The sequence below is a fragment of the Coloeus monedula genome (genome assembly GCF_965178545.1).
Source record: "Coloeus monedula genome assembly, chromosome: 16".
Lineage (NCBI taxonomy): Eukaryota > Metazoa > Chordata > Aves > Passeriformes > Corvidae > Coloeus > Coloeus monedula.
The window spans coordinates 1,568,086-1,590,417 of NC_138796.1; the positions used below are offsets into that span (position 1 = coordinate 1,568,086).

The 22,332-nt window shown below is 43.7% G+C and overlaps 2 protein-coding genes across 2 annotated transcripts; both read right to left on the reverse strand.

Moving 5' to 3' along the window:
• Positions 1–2,211: 2,211 nt before the first annotated feature.
• Positions 2,212–5,846, reverse strand: COQ7 (coenzyme Q7, hydroxylase). Its single transcript, XM_082292009.1, has 6 exons — positions 5,761–5,846; positions 5,409–5,599; positions 4,876–4,990; positions 4,624–4,763; positions 3,437–3,505; positions 2,212–2,787 (listed from the first exon to the last, which is right to left on the reverse strand). The coding sequence occupies exons 1-6, from the start codon at positions 5,828–5,830 to the stop codon at positions 2,710–2,712; spliced, it is 663 nt and encodes a 220-aa protein (XP_082148135.1). The 5' UTR covers positions 5,831–5,846; the 3' UTR covers positions 2,212–2,709.
• Positions 5,847–6,168: 322 nt separating this feature from the next.
• Positions 6,169–20,676, reverse strand: TMC7 (transmembrane channel like 7). The gene is made up of 16 exons (XM_082292265.1): positions 20,594–20,676; positions 20,153–20,393; positions 17,896–18,044; positions 17,382–17,549; positions 17,118–17,203; positions 16,468–16,613; positions 15,779–15,926; positions 14,164–14,334; positions 12,493–12,650; positions 11,531–11,648; positions 10,813–10,910; positions 10,327–10,510; positions 9,383–9,513; positions 8,972–9,127; positions 8,388–8,466; positions 6,169–7,242 (listed from the first exon to the last, which is right to left on the reverse strand). The coding sequence occupies exons 1-16, from the start codon at positions 20,643–20,645 to the stop codon at positions 7,189–7,191; spliced, it is 2,139 nt and encodes a 712-aa protein (XP_082148391.1). The 5' UTR covers positions 20,646–20,676; the 3' UTR covers positions 6,169–7,188.
• Between the last annotated feature and the right edge of the window lie 1,656 nt (positions 20,677–22,332).

The window sequence follows — 22,332 nt, forward strand, 5'->3', positions numbered from 1 at the left end:
CTCCTCTTCCTCTGTCAGCATGACCAGAGTTCACTGAGGATCACTATGATAACAGACTTGTACAAGCTATATACTTTGGCCTCTGCCTGCCATTAACCCCTGCTGGGATGGCTGGTATTAACTCAGCTTAGTTCTGCCTCAACATAAAAAAGTAACTACAGCCTAGCAGCAGCTGTACAATAGAATTGTATAGCACTAAGCACCTTTTGTTCTTTTGTAACCTTTTACCACTTTTTTTAGTCTTTTGAAATCTGAAACAGGTTTTTAAACAAAAAAAAAAGGGTCCTTTTTAATGAGAAAAATGAAAAGCAACTCAATTTTCTATGTAAAACAACAACAACAAAAAGAGTAAACTGCCAGTGAGCAGGGAAATGCACAAGCTTTGGAAGTGGCAGAACAGCCCATCCACACTTTAATGGATGGGGAGAAATCTGCTGCTCCATTAAAGAAAGAACAAATCCTGCTCAGAAGCATAAAGCAGATTTGATCTCCCAGTTCATATTTCATGCCTGCAGCTGGAGACAGTGTTACTGTCTGACACCCTTCTCAAACGTGCAGGATGTGTTCAGCTGCTGAGGACAAAGGACTCTCTATGAGCACTTTCAATTACAGCAGATATGACCAAACACAGGCCTCACATGGCAATTTCTTGCTATTTGATGTTCCCAGCCCCTGGCCAAACAAAATACATTAAACATGAGATTTGTCTCTTAAAAATTGTTGCCCCAAGTGAGCGGTGTGTGATGGTCTCGAGGGCCACCCACACCTTGGACAATTCCATGAGCATGTCTGTCACTCTGACAGAAGCCAATCCCACCACTGCTGACCACCGCGACAGACACGTTCAGAGAACCTCTGCAACCCCAGCCTTGGATAATACCAGGCTTCAGCTGAGTACCAGCTCTCGAGGAAAGCCCCATGGATGCCTTGTCCAGCTTTCAATCCTGATGTCATGGCTAAAAGACCAGGAACTGTCTGGCTCAGTTTCCAGTTTATGCCACAAGACCATTGTACGTATGGGCATGCAGTGTGTGGCTTTGAGTCAAAATACACCATGCCCTGCCCTCCCCCCCTGCAATAAGGGACTTATAAAAGATGCCATGCCATGGTGCCCCTGGTATGAAAGACTTTACAGTGGACTATTCATCAAGCAATCTTTTTTCCTTCTTTTACTCAATTATTAAAGCCCATGACTTGCACAACTGCACTGCACAGGCATCCAGCAGCACTTGTTACCCCTTTAACCACTTTATAGTTAATCATTCTTTTGTGCTGATTCCTCTCTCCTCCAGATTACCTGGGAACTTTCCACATGCAGATTGAATACTTTAGAGAAACTAAGGCAAGAAATCTGCTAGATGTAACTTTTGTTCAGAGAATTGGTCAAATTAGGGAAGATATTGCATTAGTGTAATAGGATGCACCTTTAGTAAACTTGAGTTTTCACACACACTGCTCACAACTGTCTGGGGCTAAGGCAAGTAAAATGAGACTCCCTTTGAGTTATTTTCTGATTATGCAGTCCCTGAAAAATCTGTGCTTTAGCTTTGAGTTCCTCTAGTCAAGTTATTCCAGTGGGTGTGCAAACCAGTCACAGATAGAGAACCAAGTGGCACTTTGATTGAACCAAGTAAATAACATCAGTAGTTTGAGTCTAACAAGGTGACACTTGCAACAGTTTGATAGAAATTATTTTTAAAGCACATACAAAGTGACAGTCATAACAAAATCTCACAGAATAGGAGTTTCTCTATACTGAGATTTAACCTTCTGCCTAAGCTCCTTCACCAAAAAAAAAAAGGGTAAATATTCCTCTTTAAGAAGCCTTTCACATCAAATCACACACCAATCAGTACCCACAAACACCAACAGAGCTACTAAAAAAGGCAGGCTCAGATGTACCTGTATTAAATGCTGTCTGAAGCAAAGTAAGATAAGCTTGAAAGCTCTAACAGAATATTGAATGCAACTCCACAGTGCTCAAAATGGCTCTCTCCACCTGCTTTATGGCTGGGATCAATTCCTTACACACACACTCAGGTAAAAAAAAATGCAAACCAAACAAACCCAAGCAAATACCAAAAAAACAACAAAAAATCCCCAGTGTAACAAAGAACAACACAGTCAGTAAAATTCTATTTAAAGAATTCAGAACTGTGCCTGAAAAAAACCCATCCCAAACCAGAAAGAAGTCCTTAAGTAAAACTGGTCTTATAATACCAATTTTTATTAAGATGGACTGAAAATAAATACTTGCTATTACTTCACTTACCCTGAAAACAGAACAAATATTCTTCTTTGTCAGTATTAACCATTTCAAAATGAGCTGATGTGCTCCAGCTTATTTCAAGTACATATAAATTTGAAGGCAACAGAGAATGTATTTATCATTTTTGTGTGTGTGCATCCATACACAAATATTGTATATATAAATCATGTACATACATATTTTGCTGCCACCTTGTGAACAGTCTCTGAATAGGGAGGTTTAGTTCACACAGACTCAATTCTGCCACCTTTATTCACATTTAGCTCAACTGACTTTAATCTAGATACTTTTTAAATGGGTACTCAATGTGACAAAGGATGGCTGAATCAGGTGCTTAGTGCAGAAAAATTTAAAAGGCTGAATAAAATAGCTGAGTCTTCCACAGTTTCCATACACTTTTGTGTCACAGTTTATTGCCACAACTATTATGCAAAATATAACTAAATTCGTTCTGATAAAAATATTGCAGCTTTGCATCCAAGTTGTATGGCTGTCTTCAAAACAGAATAAGCTGGTGTCTGTAAAAAGAATAAAAGATTAAACACATCTACTGAAATGCTTTGCTTGAACTAGATTGTGATAAGGAATAGTAATCACTATTAAAAAAAAAATCGAAGTAAAAACACACACTCCCCAAGAAAACCACACCTGTATTTGCAGTCTAATCTATCATAGAGAAAACAAAATTAAGATTTATCAACTTTGCAGAATATTTCCATTTCTCCACAAGTGTAAGTCAAGAGAAAAACCAGAAGTTACACATTCCCCACAGAGTTTCCAAGTGAGCACAGAATTTAGTTCAGTATTTCACACTTCCTAGTAAGATGATGCCTCCAGTTCCCAGCTGTATGGATAGCACCTATTAGCCTTATCTTCAAAAATATTTCATCTGAACTGAAATCAAAAGAAAATCTACAAATTTGCAGAGGATCTCTCTTAGGAAAAAAATCAAAACACTTTTAACACTTGACACGAATTCTAACAGATTCAGTTCTGATCTAGAGCAATGAAAGTTATAACATGCAGGACTTTCCTTTGGGGAAGAGTATCAAGAGCCTTATTTTGTGCTTCTCAAAGCACAGGACATCCCAGTCTCTAGGTAAGGAAGGCAAGAGCAGCACATCTACATCCTCACTGACAGCACCAATGAGTCAACATTCTACTCACAGCTTCTGCATCGTGCTCGAGCCCAATGTCGTGGTGCTCCTGCTCATCGTCCCGGAATTGCTTTATTACCTTGAAAAACAGCCATTACTGAGTCTACTTTGCAGAAAAATCGAGGCAGCCAGTACACACAACTAGATGCTGTTATCCATTGCGTGTACCATGGCAAGCCAGGGTCTCTCAAAAACTTCTCTGGGCAGCTGGGCACTGTCCCTGCCCAACAGCTTCACACTGCTTTTGGTTTCCTCACTAGTTCTCCTCATATTGGCACTGTGAATAAACTCCCTGCCTGGATTTTTCTCTTTGTTTTGTGCCATCTCCACCTATTTCACTGTGTCATTATCTTCAGGGGTGGTATTTCCCTGGTGCACCTCAGCACAACCCTGGTTACTTCAGACACAATTTCTGTAGCAGTAGGATACATTGGAATGATCAGACTTTGCTGCACGTTACACCATGCACAGCCCAACACACTGGCAGCCAGCAAGGCTGGAAATGAACCAGTTCCATGTGCTGCCTGTGGATACAATTCAATCTCCCACAAACACCCTACAGGAGTGTGTCCCAGTTTGATACCTAAAACGCTTGGGAATTTATTTTCTCACAGAGCTGACAAACATCAGCTCCCTACACACTCTGAGCAGCATCCAGGACTAGAACATGAACAGGGTGCTGGCTGGCAGCAGTGAAGGCAAACCCCCCCGGGGTGCATCAAACACAGCGTGGGCAGAGGGGCTGCAGAGGGGGTCACCTTGAGCTCACCCTGAGCACTGTGTATAGCTCTGGGCCCCACAGCTTAAGGAGCACGTGAAGGTACTTGAATGCCTTCAGAGGAGAGCAACACAGCTACTATGCAATCATATTTCCTCCTTTTGTTTCCCCTCTAGACCCTTCCTCTCAATTAAAATTAATCAAACTCAAAGCATAATTGTCCCACTCAAAAAGGAAACACTGCACTACTGAAAGCATGCTGAACATAACCCAACGTATGTTTTAATCCTGGTGCTTGATCAATTTGCTGAAGGAAAAAGCATCCTTCTATTTTATTAGTTTCTGTTGACTTCAGCATTCTAAGTGACAGAACAAAAAGATCTACAGTAAATTCTACAAGCATATTATTTTTAAAAGACAAATTCACATCAGATAATTCAATCAATTTGTTAAACTACTTTTCAGTCATGGTTAAATACCTGCAATAGTTCTTTGTACTTTTCTGGATCCTCTTCTATTAGAGTTCGGATCTGGTTGTTGTAGTGCTCTGATATACTCTCTTCCACAGCCACTGTGCAAGCCATTGCACCCTTCCTTCCAAGCAAAGCACTTCCAGCCCCTGGGATTGGGGTACCAGACACATGAATACAATGAAATCTGAAGCAATACAAATCATTTAACACAGTTGAAGACTTCACAAAACAACAACAATAGTTGTTGTACAAACTCACCTAAAACAAACCCTGCTACATTCCAGAAAGGTAATAGAACAGTAGGTCGAACTCTGTATGCAACCATGAGCTCATTGAACTTTTTCAGGTGGTCTTTTTCTTGATTCCACATTTGCTGCAAAAGAGCCAGGTCACAGTGAAGCATAAAACCCCAAGAGATAAACATTTCCAATAAAACTAATAAAAACCAAACCAGCTCAGGCCACATATGCTGTGATAGCTGAGGCAATACTGTAACACTGCAACATCACAGAGAAGAAAGGCTGCAGAAGGGCAGATGCAGATCGTTATAAAACGGGCAGATGAGGATTTGCAACATTTGCAAAATAGGACAACACTCCAGTAACTGCAGCATCCGTACCTTCCTTACCAAGCACTCCCACCACTGTTTATAACCCACACGTTCGGAAGTGCTTAGAACAAAAATGGACAGCAATGTTGCCATGAAGGCTACGATCGTTCCCCGTCATCCGGCCGCCGTTAATCCAACGCAAACGGAGCAGAAGCACAGGTCGGGCTCCAGGCGCGCTCACCTGGATGACGGGCCCCACGCTAGACCTGCCCAGCACGGCCATCTGTCCCGCATAGATGCGGTTCGCCCCGTACTCCCCCGCATGGTCCACGCGGATGATGCGGTCTATGACGGGCTTGTTGATGCCCTCCTGCGCCACCCGCGTGCTGCACAGCCTGAGGGAAGCCCCTCCGGCGGGCAGAGGCCGCAGACCTGTCGGAGAAACAAAGGTGACGCGAGCTCCGCCGCCGCCCGGTCCTCGTCCGGGACGGGCCGGCGGGCGCTGCCACCCGGGGAGCCGGACGGCCTGAGGCGGTCCCGGGTGGCGGCACGGGGGCCTGGGGGGCGGGCAGGGAGCGAAGCCGAGCCCGTACCCGGCCCGCAGCGGAGGGGCCGGCGCCGCAACAGCGAGCACCGCAAACCCGGAGCCACGGCCGCCGCCATAGCCCTGAGAACAGGCCCCCTGCGCGCCGCAATGACGTCATCACCGCGCGCCACCCTCCCGCCCCACCACGATTCCGATTGGCCCCGCGTCGCCGCCGCACTGGACAGCGCAGCTGTCAATCAAAGCCGGCGTGCCCCGGTTGCCACGGGAACGAGGGCAGGGCGGGAAGTGCGGCGGGAGCGCTGAGGGCGGCGGAGGCGGGCCCGGGCCGGGCCCCACAGCGACACAGCAACAGCAGGCGGTACCGTAAAAAATACTGCGTTTATTGAACGTGCCTTCCCTTAGAATAAGGGCAGAAAACACTCCAAAAGACTATATAAAAAGGATAGTGTCTCACATTAACTAAGAGCGGACGAATGCAGATATCAAGCAATGAACGCAGTTCTGTACAGAAAATCCTTAACTACGATCTTTAAATAAAGGAAGGGGTTGATAGCCTACAGGGACACATGGTTCTCCGAGACACACGGTCCCAGCAGTTCAGCTAAGAGAGAGGAAATGTGAAATTCGGGGGTACTGACACACAGTATTGCCAACCAATAATTTAACTCTCAAATATTCACATTTTAGAACACAGAGAACAGTAGTGAAGGTGTTTGTACAAGAATAAAACACAAATAATAATGCCTTAAAACACTAAAAATAAAAAAGGGCCCTCCACGGCAGCAAGAGTGGTGCCCCAGCAGTGCCCTGCCTGCCCTGCTGTGGGTTTCTTCCTGTCCCGAGTGTTTATTCAGAGCTCTTTTATCAGCTCGTTTGCTCTCAACAATTTTGTGACCAGTTATCCAGTGTTCAACTGCTCCTGCTGCTTCAGAGCAGAATAAATAGCAAACCTTTACCTCTAAAAATATTTAGAAAACTGATTTCAAACCCATGCTGTATTTTCTTTTCCTATGCAAAATACTTCCATACATATTTCTTTTTTTAAAACCAAAGCAAATAAAAGGCATTGAAAACATGTAAAACCATACCTTTCCCCTCTCTTGTGATTCTTATAGCATAATTTGTAAAAACAGTACAACAGAGTTTCAGTTCTGATCATATTTTACCCAAACTCCCTGAAAAAATAGGGACTTAACAAATCCCAACAACCCTGAAGCCGTATCAGTGTTAAAGTATCCTTTTTTGAGCAGCCCTAACACAGTATAAATTAGCTGAATTTCCATGATTTGGAAACCTTAAGCCCCACTAGCTTAACCAACAAAGACTCAGACTACAAGCACCCATTACACAGAGCAGGGTGCCAGGGTGCTGGTCAGTCACTCAGTTTTTAGAAGCTGCAAATGCTTCTGCCGTTATCTTGTGTCTCTGGGAGTTTCAGGAAGTCAAGTTCTTTTGGCTTGTGTGGTTTTCAAGGCTACCTCTGAGCTTCTGCTATCTTTCTGATTAGGAACATCTTGTCACGACTCTCCTGGAAAGACAGGATAACAAATGTGCTCCACATGAACAGTGTTAACACAAATCATCTACAACAGCCCATTTCTTTATTAGAAATAGGTGTTGTACTCCCCCAGCACACTCTCAACTGCCTGAACAATTTCAAGTTAACAATAGTCTTCATTTATCTCACCTCAGGTCACACATTAACAGCTCTGCACTGAGCCTAGTAAAAACATCTCACACACCTCAAAATTTCAAACCATGCTACCAAGAAGTCGAACAACAGTGAAGAAACAAAAATAAAAACCACACAAGGATTTTCAGAACTCCCAGCTGGTTTGTGAACTCTTCAAAAAGCAGGAAGGCTTTCATTCCTAAATTCCTCACTCCTCAAAAACCTCCGCCCAGTAGTGTTTTTCTGCACACAGGTTGTTAAATGCCATATCTAAAAGAAGCACACACCAAGAAATGGGCTATTTCATAAGAAAGTGAGAAGTCTCACTAGTGAGGCTGAGTTCTGACTCGAGCAGTTTGTCAGATCACAGCACACGAATGCTGCCAAACCTGGCAGTGGCTTTTGATGGCCACAAAGCAGCACTTGTGCACTGGCACCCTTCTCCACAGGGCTGGTTAGTGGTGACTTGTTCCACTTTTAGTACCTGCTCAGGCAGTGCTGGGCCTGCACTCAAGAACAAGACCAGAAAAGATGCAGTCAAAACACAGGCCTGGAGGAAAGGGTAGGGAGTTGGGTGCCTGTTTGTGGGGGCAGAGAAGGAAATAGAAGGGGAGGTTGTGCAAGATGGTCGAGGGGATAGGAAACACGAGATTCAGGTTCTTCTTTGGCAGAAAAAACCATGCAGATGAGTGGATTTAAGCAAGGCAACAGATGAAAAACAGGGACACAGCTTCTTGGGGGCATATCTCTTGTATGTGTGTTGCCTGATATAACCAGACCTTGTTGCAGTTGCAGCTGGTACCCAAGAAAATCAACTCCACTGAGAAATACCACAATGCTTTGGTTATTTTTCCTGGGTTATTTGTAAAACATTCTTCACTGCCCGTTGCAAATACTGAACATGCAGGAGACTATGAAAACCAATACTCCTGTGCATGCCTCATTTCTGCATCCCTAAAGTTCTCTTTGTTGTGTCAGTAAAGTGCTGGGTCAGATCTTACCAAAACCAGTTGTTCTCTCAGCTGTTCAACCACTCGTTTGTGTGCTCGAGCCAAGGCAATAAAATAGAACATAATGATGCTGTAAACAACAAACAAAAAGGAAGGACTTGAGATTTCCTATGTACGTAATAACAAGTTCAGTTCAGGGGAAGACATAAACATGTGCTACGGAAGAAAGGGCTGGGTGGAGTCCAAAACAAACCATGTGATTTTTCAAGCACAGAAGTTTTAGAAAGCATCAGGTAATAAGGCTCCAAAATTTGCAAACAGTTTAGTTGAACTTAAATGCAAGAAACTCCATTTAAACGTAGGAATTGTGATCACAAGGCTTACAGTACTAATTTGCAGAGGGTTCACAGTTAAGATTTTTGAGAAAGACACTGCTGAGTATGGGACGTGCAAGAGGAGATGGAACAAAGCTGATGAGTGTGAACACATGGGCCAAGACATAAGGGCTGAGGATTCATATGGGTTTTGATGCTTTTGACTGCAAATGAAAAATCTGGTCTAATAGATGCTTGGTATGAGTTCAGTAAGCAAGGAAATGAAGCTGCATAAGTGAATCAAGTCTCCACAGTACTCACCAAATGACCATAAAAAAAGGCACTGCAAAGGCTTCTGATGCCATGCCAAAAAGGATCTGCTGGATCAATGTTGGAAACTCAAGTATTGTGTCTGGAACAACTTCCCATGAAGTGTTAAAATTCCTGAATGGCCCACATGCCTTGGAAGAGGGGATACTGTCAAAGAAGCAGAACAGAAAGATGTTTCACCAAAATAAAGATAAAATAATCCAGCACAAGCCCAGCACCATTTAGCAATGCAGTAAAAGTGTCCCATGTCTTTAAAACTGTAATTTTTGTTTATATGAACTAAGTTATAATTTTATGTATTATACCCTATATATTTTATTCCATTAATCATTCTAAAGTTGTGTGTCTTTTACAGAACTGACAACTTGAGAACAACGTCACAGAACTTAAATTGTCACTTACTGTGCTATGCTGACTGCCAAAGGCACAAAAGCCAAGATGAGCCCAATCAACAGCACCGCCAGGAAGAAAAAGTTGGAATTTGATGCCCTGAGAGACCTAGCTTCAGGTTTACGTGTGTGTATCAAAGTGGCCTGAAGAGGGAAGGTAAGAGTGTTACCAGTACATCTATACAGATAAACATCCAAGCATACTTCCCCCAGCAACTGAATTTTCCATCCTCAAACACACCACCAGCTACCCCACAACCACCTCCTCTGATGTGCATGGGCTGAGAAGGGCTAAGACAAGAATGCCTCACATTCTGGTATAAGTCAATGTCTCCTAGTTTGTGTAAGAATTTGATCCAGAGGACCTCACACACTTGCACAGTCAGCTGACACAGTCATTTGGTGTATGACCCATGGCACTGCCGTTGGCTTTGTTCTGCCACATCTTCACTGGATACATCCCCTCTTGAAAGACTTAAAGTATCAGCAAGAATTGGATGCACAGAAGGAACTCTGTGGTCACTGAGCAAAACTTCTGATAGGCAGAAATCACACGAACATCCAACACAGCTTGGATTTTCCATTTTGCTCCCAAATTTTTAGCAGTTTCACAAAATTTTGTCCAAGTTGTAAGCTGTGTTGCTAAAAAATAGATTACTGCAGGGAAGTGTTATAAACTAGCTTTGTTACATAAAAAGCCTTTCTTTGATAAAAAGACAAATAATTTGAGAAGTAGTAATTGAAATGTGGTTTTGCTTGATTTCAAAGCAAAATTCTACCTTCTGTTAAAAGCACAAAACCTTACTGAAAATGGAATACCATTGGCTCATTCCATCCACTGCATCCACAGGTGGTTTTAGGGTGGTTTGTTGGTTTTAGATCACCTGTATGTCTATATGCCTGCATTGCAAAAAACACAGAGATGTACTCAGTCCATCAACCACACACCTTCATTACCTTTTTAACGTAAAAGATGATGAAGTATTTGATAGTTGCTATTGCAGGGAGAAGTGGTGAAAAGAAGGTTCCAATCCAGCAAATAGTCTGCCCATAAATGATTTCCAGGACATTGTCAGAAATTCCAAATTCCTGCTGTCCAAACCACTGAATTAGCTTGCAAGAGCAATGAGTAACTAACAACCTGAAACCAAAGAATATTGTTAGTCCTAAACGGAAGTTTTGGAATACATTTGGAACATACAGAATTTAGCATTTGAGCATTAGACAACATAACAGAAAATGTCTGAAGAAAAAAGCTCTCAAATATCAAAAACTATGCAGCCATCTGAATAGCAAACAGGTACTCAAACCACCAGAAATAAGTTTATAATTTATTTTAAAACTAGTAATCTGGTTAGAAATACGTGGAATTTAAAGCAGAAAAAAGAAAATGTGTTTCATACATAATTTGTAAAAATATGCTCAAAAAGCAGAGATACATACTTTCTGGGGAAGTCCACAAACAGGGGCACAGCAAGAATTACAGCAAAATCAAATATCATCAGTTTGTACATTTCTTGCCCAACATCAGATTCCCAGCACTATAAAAACAAGTCAGGATAAACAAGATTAGCAGCCTAAATAAACAAGCTGAAAAAACTTCTATCACTAAAGCAACAAACGTCTCAGTTAACATCATGAAGTTCAAATGGTATTAACTCCAATGTCTAAAACATTCAAGTGTTTCAAAGTTCCCGTGCCAAGCTTTTCACTTTTTTTTTTGTTTTGATTTTGGGTTTGGGTTTTTTTTTTTTTGTGAGGTGTGGGGGTTGTGCATGTTTTGTTTGGTTTTGTTGGTTGGGGGTTTTTGTTTGTTTGTTGGTTGGTTTTTAAGGAAAAACCATTTGCCTTATTGCAGCAAAAGGCAGTAGCACAACGTCTCCAAAACACAGCTAGCTCAGACAATCCTCATGGCGGACAGAAAGCCTGTGCTAAGCCATCATCTGCCACTGGACTAATTCTAATCAGAGCTTTAGAAAAACAAAGAATATATGTGTAACAACTGTACTGGTTTGCACTGAGCAGTGGGAATCAACACCAAGTATAACATGAATGGCAACACCAGGGCTGATACTGAACACCTCTAGACAAGCAACTCTCATGGAAAACAAATCTCTCTTCACAAGCTCAGATGATTAAAGACCAAGATAAATCTGCTTACAGGATAGAGTTTGTAATTGTATCCACAGGGCTTACACTTGTCAGTGCTACAGTTGGAGATCTGACTCCACAGCGAGAACAAGAGAACGCCAATATTGGCCAACCGCACGAAGACACACCTGGAAGAAAAGCAAAACCTAATTCCAATCATGCCAAAAAATAGCCATGTTAACACTTAGCTCACCTTACACAGGAGTCCAAGGAAGCCTTAAAACACAAAAGGGTCATGCAGAGTTTTAAGAGAGCAGCCAGCTAGATAATAAACACATTTCTTTCCTTAGTAGTAAGTTAAAATTGCTTTTCACCTTCCCAGCTTTAGGCTACAGTCCCTTGTTTCTTTTCTCAGTACTGTTCCTACATCAGTCATTTCAGTTGCAGATCTTGATGCTGCAATGGGTTGCAATTCTCAGGTACAGTTCTGCGTGCAGCATTTCTGTTCATGTAGCTTCAGGCCTTCTGAGGCCAAATCAGAAATACAAAGCATGGACCTGCAGATCAACCCAGATCTTACTGCCTTAAGCTGCCAAACACCAGCTCTTACACTGAAGTATCTTTTACCCCAAAACTTTTAACTTCTGCCTTGCCTTGAGCAAAGCTGTACTTCAGCCACTGCTGTACACATACATTTGCTCATTCGGGGAACTGCTGCATGCAAAGCAGTGAATCCACAGCTCTGCAGCCACAAAGTTCCCTACTGACTATTTATTCAGCTTGAAGATGTCCAGATCACACAGCTAAATGGGACCAGGAGAAAAGCTTGGACACTGAGATGATTGCACTGCACTGTCATCAAAACAGATTGTTCCCAGATTTAAAGTTCCCAACTAAACATATGCCAAACAATGCCTTCCTAGTTTCCAGTGCCAACTTCTCTGCTTCTTGATGTTACAATGTTTACAATACATACAGCCTACCAAGAGCAAGTTGTTGAAACATCCAAGGCCACAATAAAAACATCTTTACCTCATGAGCGTCAGCCTGATTTCAAATGCTGGTGTATAATCCTCAAACGTGATCAGAAATGAGAAGATCAGAGGACTAATGAAGTTGGCCAGTGTGATCACCATGGAAGGCAAATACTGCACTAAGAGATTAGCCAAGGAGTTCTCATTGTCAGTGTCCTGCACAAGAAGAGATGAGAGAAACATAATGCTTAGAGAAACACACCTTCCTGACCGTGCTGCCTCCAGCTACACACGTCTCCCTTGTCCAGGATTTAGGCAGCATCTTTTACTCTGTCTTCATCCTCCACCTACATTTGCACCGGACAATAAAAACCAACACCACATGGAACATGAATGGCAAACCCAGAGCTGATTCTGAATACCTCTAGACAAGCAAGTTTCATGGAAAACAAATCTCTGTTCTTTATACAAGCCTGATCACTGCTATCTCTGCAGTTTGCCACTACACGCCTTTGCTTTCTCCTGCTCCCTTCACCAGGAACTCCCTCCACCTCCAGTTACGAGTATTTCTGTGCTTCCTCAAAGCTTCTGTTTAAAGAGGTTCAACTCACCAAGGTTTCTGTCTGACTCTTGCTAACCAGCACGAAAGCTACCAGGTTTTGCCACTATTCCAAGTGCAGACACTTTTCAATTTATTCTCACTGGTGCCAAGCAGCTCCCCTGACTTTCCTACCATCGTGACAAGCAACTCTAACTGCTCATTAAGACAAGGTCAAGGTATCAACCCTTCTACATAAGCCTCACAGTAAGTGAAGCTGTTCTTCAAATTGTTCAGTGTTGTGCTGTCCTCTTCTCTGCCCTCAAACAATACCTCTGACACAAACTCATTCAGCCCCCATTTCCTGCTTCTGTCTGTGCAATCCTGGCAGTTTACAGAAGTTCAGAGTTAGGTCCACCATGAGCACAACTTTCCTTGTGAACAGCTAAGTCCATCACATCAGCAACTTACACAGGGGAGAGAAAAATTGTGGTCCCCATTTCTATCAGACTAATCAAACCCTGGGGTCCTACAGAGAAGTCAATTACTTTTGTGAAGCTGTCACGACTAGAAGCTTGTCTGCTTTGTTCTGCTTCTGAACCACTCTTTCCACCTTGTCCTGCCGGAGGTGAAACGCACCCAAAGTGATTCTTTCTGCTAGTGATGCAAGAACCTTTGCTTCTGAAAACTGCTCTGTGTTCAAAGCCTTCCGGTTTCCCCACACAGTGGTAACTCAAGCCACAGGACAGATCATGATCTCTACTCTGCCTTCCCCTGCAGTGCATTTTTGCAGCTGACAGTGAACCAGACCACGTGAAACTGCTCATGATGAAGTTTAGTTTAACCAGGTCAGTTCCCCCAGCCAGTTCACTGCCCAGACCCAGCAGATCACAGAGGTGAGCACAGTTACAAGGGAAGAGTAGTGAGGACTGTTCTTCTTGTCAGCTCCAAGGCACTCAACACCGAAGCCTCTGCAGCAACAGGAGACATTACTGGGGAGGTTTTTTAGCTTGTGGTCCTTGATCTTTCCTGCTCTCATCTACTAAAAGAAATTTTAAGTCTGTAGAAAGTGTTTCCAGATCCCTGCATGAAAGGTGCTATATTAAGATACTTGACTCTTTCACAATAGTTCCTCTTGCTGTAATCACCAGCCTTGACTGAATCTGTCCTAGTGTCATTTCTGATACTCACACTGGAGTTTTCTTGAGAGAAGACAGTTACTCTATAAATAGAGTAAAAACATCCTGATAAAATGGCAATGACAATTATATTTATAAATATTCTCAGAGAGTAGATGCGTAGCTTTTCTTTCGTTGTCCTCTCAGCTATTTTTTGCTTCAGTTTTTCTTCCTGCAAGTCCGTCTACAAAGAAAAGAAAGAGATGCAGATTTTTGGTGCAGCATACAACACTTAACACCACGTCTTCTACCCCTGAGATGTGCAAATCTGTAGCCTGTTCTAGGAGAGTCACTCCAGCGCCTGCCCAAGCACACAGAACTGTTTTGCCTTTTCTTTGACAAAACAGGTCCATGCAGGAATGGAAGCCCTTCTGTGCTCAGCCTCCTCAAGCTGGAGGCTCTGTAGCCCGCAGGTGTCCCACAACCCTCTCATCTTATGTGTATCAGTAACACATTTCCTTGAGGACAGCTTGCCTGTTTGTTGAGAGAGACTGATCTCAGCTTGACACTAAACTCTGAAATGGGCAAACCAGCTCACTCATCTCATAATTTCTGCAGGTAAGTAACCAGCCCTCACCATATGGCTCAAAATTCCTTCTCCTCTCCTTTGTGAAGGAAAACTGGGGGAAGGCACAGAGAAAGTCTCGAGCAGCTTGTCATGTAAACTTGGTGTATTTCACCTTAACTGACATGAAAATACAGTATCTCCTGTGAAGGCAATTTAATCTGGGTAAACCCACATAACACCCATATGAGGGTATTTTCTGAGGATTTATGTCCATCAAACAGTAATATTAAGGGGCAATTTTTTGTTCTAAGATGTGCATTCTGGAGGCAAAAGTGTGGTAAGTGAAGGAGGTTCTGATTCTATGATGAAAAAAGATGGCTGTGAACGTCACTAGAGCAGAAAGCAACTCACTGTAATTGATGAAATCTGTAATTACCACTTTGTGGTTTGAAGTGGAAGCATCTTCTCAAAGGTAATTGTTTCACTACACAAATCTCTGCTTCCAATGTAGAGAGCGCAAAAAGAAGGTCCTTGTTTTACCAAAAGAGCCTTTCAGACCCTTTTCACAGCTTTATGATTTGGGAAATCTAGAGCTCCATCAGCATTCTGTATGTGCATGTGTGTCAAAGACACCTAGTGAAAAACTTTCAGTATTTTCTTACTGCAACAGTGCTCTCAAACAGTACAAAGAGCACCATCTGAATTTTATTTCTCCCCAAACTACTGCCTACTGCACACTTAAAACCCAGAACACTCAAATTGATCCCTGCAAGGATTTGTCCCCAGCTGGGACAGCTTTTCCTGTTGGACTATGCAGAAACTAACACAGGAAGCAGGACTGGAGTGTGAGGAAAAGGCAGATAAGACAAGCAGCTAACAGGCTGGCGTTGGTCCCCAGTGGATGGGGGAAGGGTCGACAACATCTGTGCCATCCTTCTCACGTTACACCACGACTCCAGCTACCTAGAGAGCATGCAAGAGGATGTGGGCTGCACCCCTAAAACAAGCTGCTTCAATCCTCCTTAACCTTATTCCCTTATCTGCAAAACTACAGACCTCTCTTTGTTCAGCCATCTAAGCTGTACGAAACCACAATCACCAAAAAATGGAAGTTATTCACCTGAAGCTCATACTGCAAGCTGCGATGTTTCAGCCAGGCTGCATTTGGATCTGTAATGCAGAAGTCCCAGCCTGCAAAGACTTTGTTACAGTAACTCTGAAATGGATCTGCATAGTGCACTAAGTTCTGCATAAAGCCTTTCACGGACCTAGAGAAAAAATAATGAAAAGATGTATTTTATGCACAGGAAAAAACACACACAAGCAACCTGGCTGATCAAAGACTAAACAACCTCCTCTGTGAGCAAACTGCCACCTCTGCTTTGTACCAGGGAGTCTCTGGTACACCTTCAGTGTGAGATTCTGCAGCAGCTGACCCTGACTGATACAGGTTATTCCCACCTGCACTTCACCACAGTCACACCTTCTCACCTCACCCAGACTCAGCAAAGGAAACTGAGATGGCACAAATAAAACTCAACCAAAAACCTCAAAAGAAAATCCTCCAACAAATTCAGTAGAGTTGAGGGGCTTTTACTTATAGGTATGCATACATATGAAAAACTGATACTTCAAATTGTTTTCTTTTTCACAAGCACAACAAAGGCTACTGTGGCACTGCATGCGCAGGCAAAAGATTCCCCCTTTCCACATAAAACAGCTCTAGAACACAGTATGTTCCCTTCAAGCAGGAATAAAATGTAAACTGTGCAACAGGTAACAGTAAATAAACAACACCAACATCTTTACCTCTTCATTATCCAGAGGAAACTTAAGGTGAGGTAGGCAAATGTAGCCAGCAGGTATGCGAGTGGCAAGTTGTACCTCATGATACTGATCCATATCACATCTATTGTGTAATAGCCATAAAACAAACTTGTCACTTCAAGGAATCCCTGTGGAAATGAAGTTGAAATAGAATTTGTAACAGCAGCAACAACTGCCCCATTAAATCCAACCTGGCATTAAGCAATCATTTTGCAAATCTAAAATTAGGGCTCCCAGCAAGCTATAACAGTCTATATAGTGCCATTGCCTCTACCAAACTGTAATGCAGGCACTGTGTGCCTAAAATCCCTTTCCAGTCAAAGAGCTCGAGGACACAGACACTGGGACCCTACACAGAGAGCACAATAGACAGTGTGCTCCAGAATAATAAGGGGTAGCAGCTGGGGAGGAGAGGCACAGGCTGCAGCACGTGGCCAGCCAGGCCTTGTGGCTGTTCAGTAAAAGTCAGTTTGAAAACTGCCCTTTTCAGAGATAACGTACCCCAGTGATGCATATGCCTTACCATTTCTCGAAATTATCAAAGCTTCATTCCACAAGTAAATTTTTTTTACATTTTAAATGCTATGTGAGACACAGAAACTAAATTAAAAAAAAAAAATCTAATTACTTACAGTGCCACTGAACAAATCTTTGAGGTAAGTATAGAAGTAAACAAGTCCCTTATTACCACTAGGTTCATAAATTGTGCAGTTATCCTCTGTCAAAAGAAAGGCATGAAAAGTCACTCAAGTGGTAATGCCCACTGAACTGTAAGATCACATTAATTCAAACATGTCACATTCTTATAAAAAGGCATTCCTTTTTTCTGGGAGGTGGTAAAGAAGTTGGTGGAAAGGGGGAATGCTAAAACAGCTGTACATAGAGAAGATGTTTACCTATGTTCTTTGGAGAAATGTAAGCAATGGTACTGTTGAATATTCCATATTTTGAAACAATGAAGGGAAGAGTAACAAAACTGAACATGAGGATAAAAATTATAAAGTTCAGCAGGACCAGAAAACGCAGGAAGGAGAAGTAGGACTGGACGCCAGTGCCAAATTTCCCTGGGAATAAAAGAAACATGTGCCAATAATTAAGATGATAAAACCATTGAAAATACAGAGAGAGCAGATTATAATTTCAGTTACACTGAACCGAAGAAACATTGTTAAAGCTAGTTTTAAGTACTACAGCCTTTTAGCAATATAACTGAAATGCAAGTTAGACATTTTAATAATTTTTTCCAATATATTTCCTTCTACCATATAATGGATTTTACATTCAGCAATAAAGGAAGAAAGTAACTTCTTAAGCACATGTAGTTATATGTTAAACTATGCTCACACAGGTAAAACTGCCAATAACAGAAGCAGCATTACAGAGGAGAAATGGACAGCAGACAAGAAATACCTTCTATGCTGTGAATATCACGTTGCCAAAGCACCAGGTAAGATGACAAGCCCTTGACTTCAATGAGTGCTTTTTGCCATGATTTACTGCTAGTTCTTCTCCACTTCTTCCATCTAGATAAATGTTCTGTATCAGCCTGCTGAGAGCCCCTAAGAATCCAGAAATACAGTTACTGAGCACAAGAAATAATTTCTCACTCCATGTAACAGGGCTTGGCAGGACGGAGCCTGCCTGCAGCCTTCAGGGGGATAGCTACAGTAACACACAAGCTTTCCCCATCTGGTCCTACTGGTAATGGCAACAACAACTGAATTCAAATAGGGCAAGTTCTCTCATGAAAAACATTCACTTCTCTTGGAGAAAAAAAATCCAATTGATAACAATAGTTTTTTGAAAAATTTGTTGGAAAGTGCCAATTCAATGAATTTGAGAAAGTATTTTTTGCCACCACCTCTAGGGATGCACTGTTCTAATAACAAGCTGCAAACAAACACTGAGAATGTGCCACTGTCCGTAATTTTTAACTACTTCTCACTTACCGATTTTCATACTACATGAATATGTTTGCATTTTAAAAATTGCTGCCTGGTCAGCAACAGTGTCAAGGAGAATTCTGAGTGGCTCAGAGTTTGCTTCTTGTTGTTTTTTTTAAGAAACCTTAAAACTAGACAACACAAGAAACATAGTTTGAAAATGGACTGGTACGCAGTGAATTCTGTTCCAGCGTCTGACACCACCAAAGAAGGGCAGCAGTTAAGTAAGCACCCATGAGGACACGGTGCTGAGGTACCAAGGTTACAGTTTTAAAAGACTTTGTGCTCAACCCTACCCATGTGTCCAAGTGATGCACTGCCATGTGTGCTCTGTGTTGCCTGTTTTCTCATCCTTCTCAGCGGAAGGTAAAATTGCATTTTGGCAGGAAGCCAAATTAAACCTATCAAACAGGCAGCAGATGACCTCAGCTTTAAGAGCAAATACAGCTCCTCTCAAGAGATTGTATTCTGTGGAAACTGCAGAGTGCAGTTTGCAGTGTTTTAAACTCTGCAGAACTGTCTGGGCCGTGTTCGGTTTGCATTTTAAATAGAAGCGTGGGCTGCATATTCTTCTGAGTTACAGAAGTTGAGTGTTCAGCTCTCATGACGTTTATGCCAAGCACTTTGTGTTGGCAGCTGCTGCACAAATGCAGATCACCGATCTGTAGAAGTGCCAAGAAGCCCCACCAGAATCTCTCCGTGCTAACATGTGTAAACAAGCCTAGGACACTGCAACTCCATGCCTCCCTCCAGTTCCTTTTTCTTGAAGAACTGAACTTCAGATACACAACTTCAAATAAAAATTCAAGGTATCGAGCCCTTTCCTTTACTGTGACCTAGGTCTTCTACTGTTTCTTGTATACAGGCTACAGGGTTAAACTCCAGGGTCAGGCTGTTTCCCATTGCTCTTGCAATAGAGTAACTCTTGTTCTCTGTGGAGTACCAGACATTATTGTACTTCCACCTCTCTCCTAGTTCATAACTAGAACTACAATGTACCTGATTTAAAGGTACAGCTGTTCTCTGACAGTATAAAACCACATCCTGTATCCTCTGTCCTCAAAGCAGCTTTCAGCCCAGCAGTGAGACATGAGACAACAAGCACAGAAATTCAGGCGGAGCAAAGCAACGTCTTTACAATCCCTCCCTCCGGGGGGTTACCACCAGCGGGGCAGGAACAGCACACAGGAAAGAGTCATTTAAAAAGGAATGGGGCAGGGGGAGAACATAAAAAGAAGCAAAGGTCCTGGGAAACTTCCTATCAACTGTACTGAGCCACAGCAGGGAGAGGGCACTGGATTGTGTAAGAGCAGCTGAGCAGACTCAAGAGCAGCAGCACTCGCATAGCAGCGGGGGGGTGCTCATGCAGATAACTCACAGTGACCCTTGCAAGCACAAAACCCTGAGGGAAAAAACCCAAAACGGAAAACAGGGAGAAACGCGTTTGTTTGCTGCAGGTAAATCCCAGTTTTAACTAATTTCTTCCAATTCAACCTACTTCTACCCCCAGTCAGAGACTCCCTTGTGCCAGCCAAGAGCACTTGGGCACTTTCTTGTCAGAATCATATGCCACAGGGTGAAACAGATACAGCCAAACCCAGTTCTGCTTGACCCTTCCAGCGCACCTGGGCTGTGTTTAGGAAAAAGTCATTGGAAAAAAAAAAAAAAACACAAAAAAAACCAACCCAAAAAAACAAACAAGGAAGAAAAGCGTGCAGATTAACCTTAATTTCCTCTTCTCCGCGATGCTCAGCGGTAGCTCTCTGGCGGGGCGCTCAGGCAGCTCGGCTCTCTCCTGCTGCAGCTCCCGGGCCGCGGCCCCGCGGCTGCCGGCGGTGCCCAGCAGGGCCGGCCGGCGCTCCTGGGTGCCCCCGCGGCGCCTCCGCGCCGACTGGCAGCTGGGCAGCTCCTGCAGGAAATCCACAGGTGCGGCGGCGAGCGGCTCCTCGTCAAGGACAGAGAGCCCTGCGAGGGAGAGACAGGGGCTGCGGGTTGGGGGTCGCCGCACCAGGGCAGCCGGGATCCCGCAGCGCCGCGAGGGGCGAGGCGGGGGCAGCGCCGCTCCCTCCGCTCCCGTCCCGTCTCTCCATCCCCCCGCCACCTGCGGGGCCGCCGGTGCTGCTGCTGCCGCCGCCCCGCCTGCCCCGCCTGCCCCGCGCCCTCACCGCCGCTGTCCCGCTGCCAGCCCGGCCCCGCGGCGGCCCCCAGCCCGCTCATGTCTGCGGGGAAGCCGCAGCCCCGCGCCGGTGCTGCCGTTTCCGGGCGCGGCGGGGCCGTGGGGCGGCGGCTGCTGCGAGCGGGGCCGGCGGGCGGGGTGAGGCTGCCCCGGGGCCGCCTTCCCCCGGCCCACGCCTGCCGGGGGCGCCCGCAGCCAACGGCATCGCCTTTTGGGACATCCGAGTCTTTCTCTTCCTCTTACCCCGGGTTTGTTTTAAACTTTCCGTGAAGATACACGGCAGGGTGTAAAGGCTCCTGCCCGCCCTCTCCGCTAGAAGGGGCTCACGCAGGTGCGGGGCTGGGCGTGCTCTTGCTGCTGGACGTCTCTTATCGACGTTTGCCTTGGAAATAGGTTTTGTTTCAATGTTTTCCGTCAGTATGAACTGCCCATGCTGGTGTTGGGTACTGTAAAAACTTACAGACTGCGATACTTGGTCTACTCTCATTAGGTCACAAGCCCGGACTCCCAGCTTGTTCCTGTGCCTGGGTCCTGTGGCACGGGCTGCAGTGGAAACAACACAGCTTTACTCTTGAATGTGAAAACTTGGTGTGAACTGGAGCAAGTAAAGTCAGTAGATACTGAATCTTTTTTTCCATCTGAGACCGAGGGTGCGTTTTGTGTGAACTTGTAGTAAACATCTCAGAGAGACTTTTTTCTTGGAACAATTGTTGCCTTTTGTGTGAAAATAACATCATGTGTGACCAAAAAGGAAATGAAACCTCCAGAAGTCTCAAAAGTCTTTCGTGGTGGGGGGAAAAATAATTTCTAGCCTTTCTTACTTTGTTCTACTGATAGCTAAAAGATAACCAGATTTTTCTGAACGTTCCTCATGCACTTTCTGCAGTAGTTTTAAAAATAGGTCATTATTAGGCTTCAGAATACCGAATCAGACATAAATGAGCATGTTTCTTCTGTTGGCTGTGTGTCATCAGCTCAGATATGTGATTTTCAAATTGCTTTGCTAGCAATAAGAATCGATGTGGGTAATCTGTTTTCATAATAAAACCATAAAATGTTACTGATAAAAATAAAAGTTCTCAAAGTAATTTAGAGGTACATGTTTGTAATCTGTGTTACCAGCAGAGGTGAAAGGTATACCTAAGGGGAAATATTGTGAAATACAGAGACGTGGAATTAAAGCACAGCAACTTCCTTATAGCCCTGAACGACCTAAAAAACAAACGAAGAAACACGCTGTGGAGGTGTGCTTGCCTTCTTGCTGGCAGGTTGGTCTTTGATGATTGGATTTGACGATCTCAAAGGTTTCCTCCAGCCTTGATGGTTCTATGATTCTATAACTGGTATGGATTGCCCTCACCCTTCTATAAGTCAGTCTGGAGGCCTACTAGTTCTTTCCCTTCTTCTTTTCATGGATCCCCAGGATGATTTTTGCCAGGTGGGATTTTTTGTATAGCAAAGGCTGATGCTGTGAGAGTCTCAGCAGGATTGGGGTGTTTGTAACAGAGCTGGACACCTCAGTGATATACATTTGCACAGGTGATTGTGGTTCCTTGGTTGAGCACCACTTTTCATGGGATTCATTTGAACAACTCCCAGCTGATCATTCCAAAAAACTCAGGGGATGGAAAATAAAACCCCTCAGCAGCATTCCTGAAAAATCATTTAGTGTTGTTCAGCATTTGTGCTGAGTGTGTGATTCATGTGTCAGATAAGAATGTGCATTGT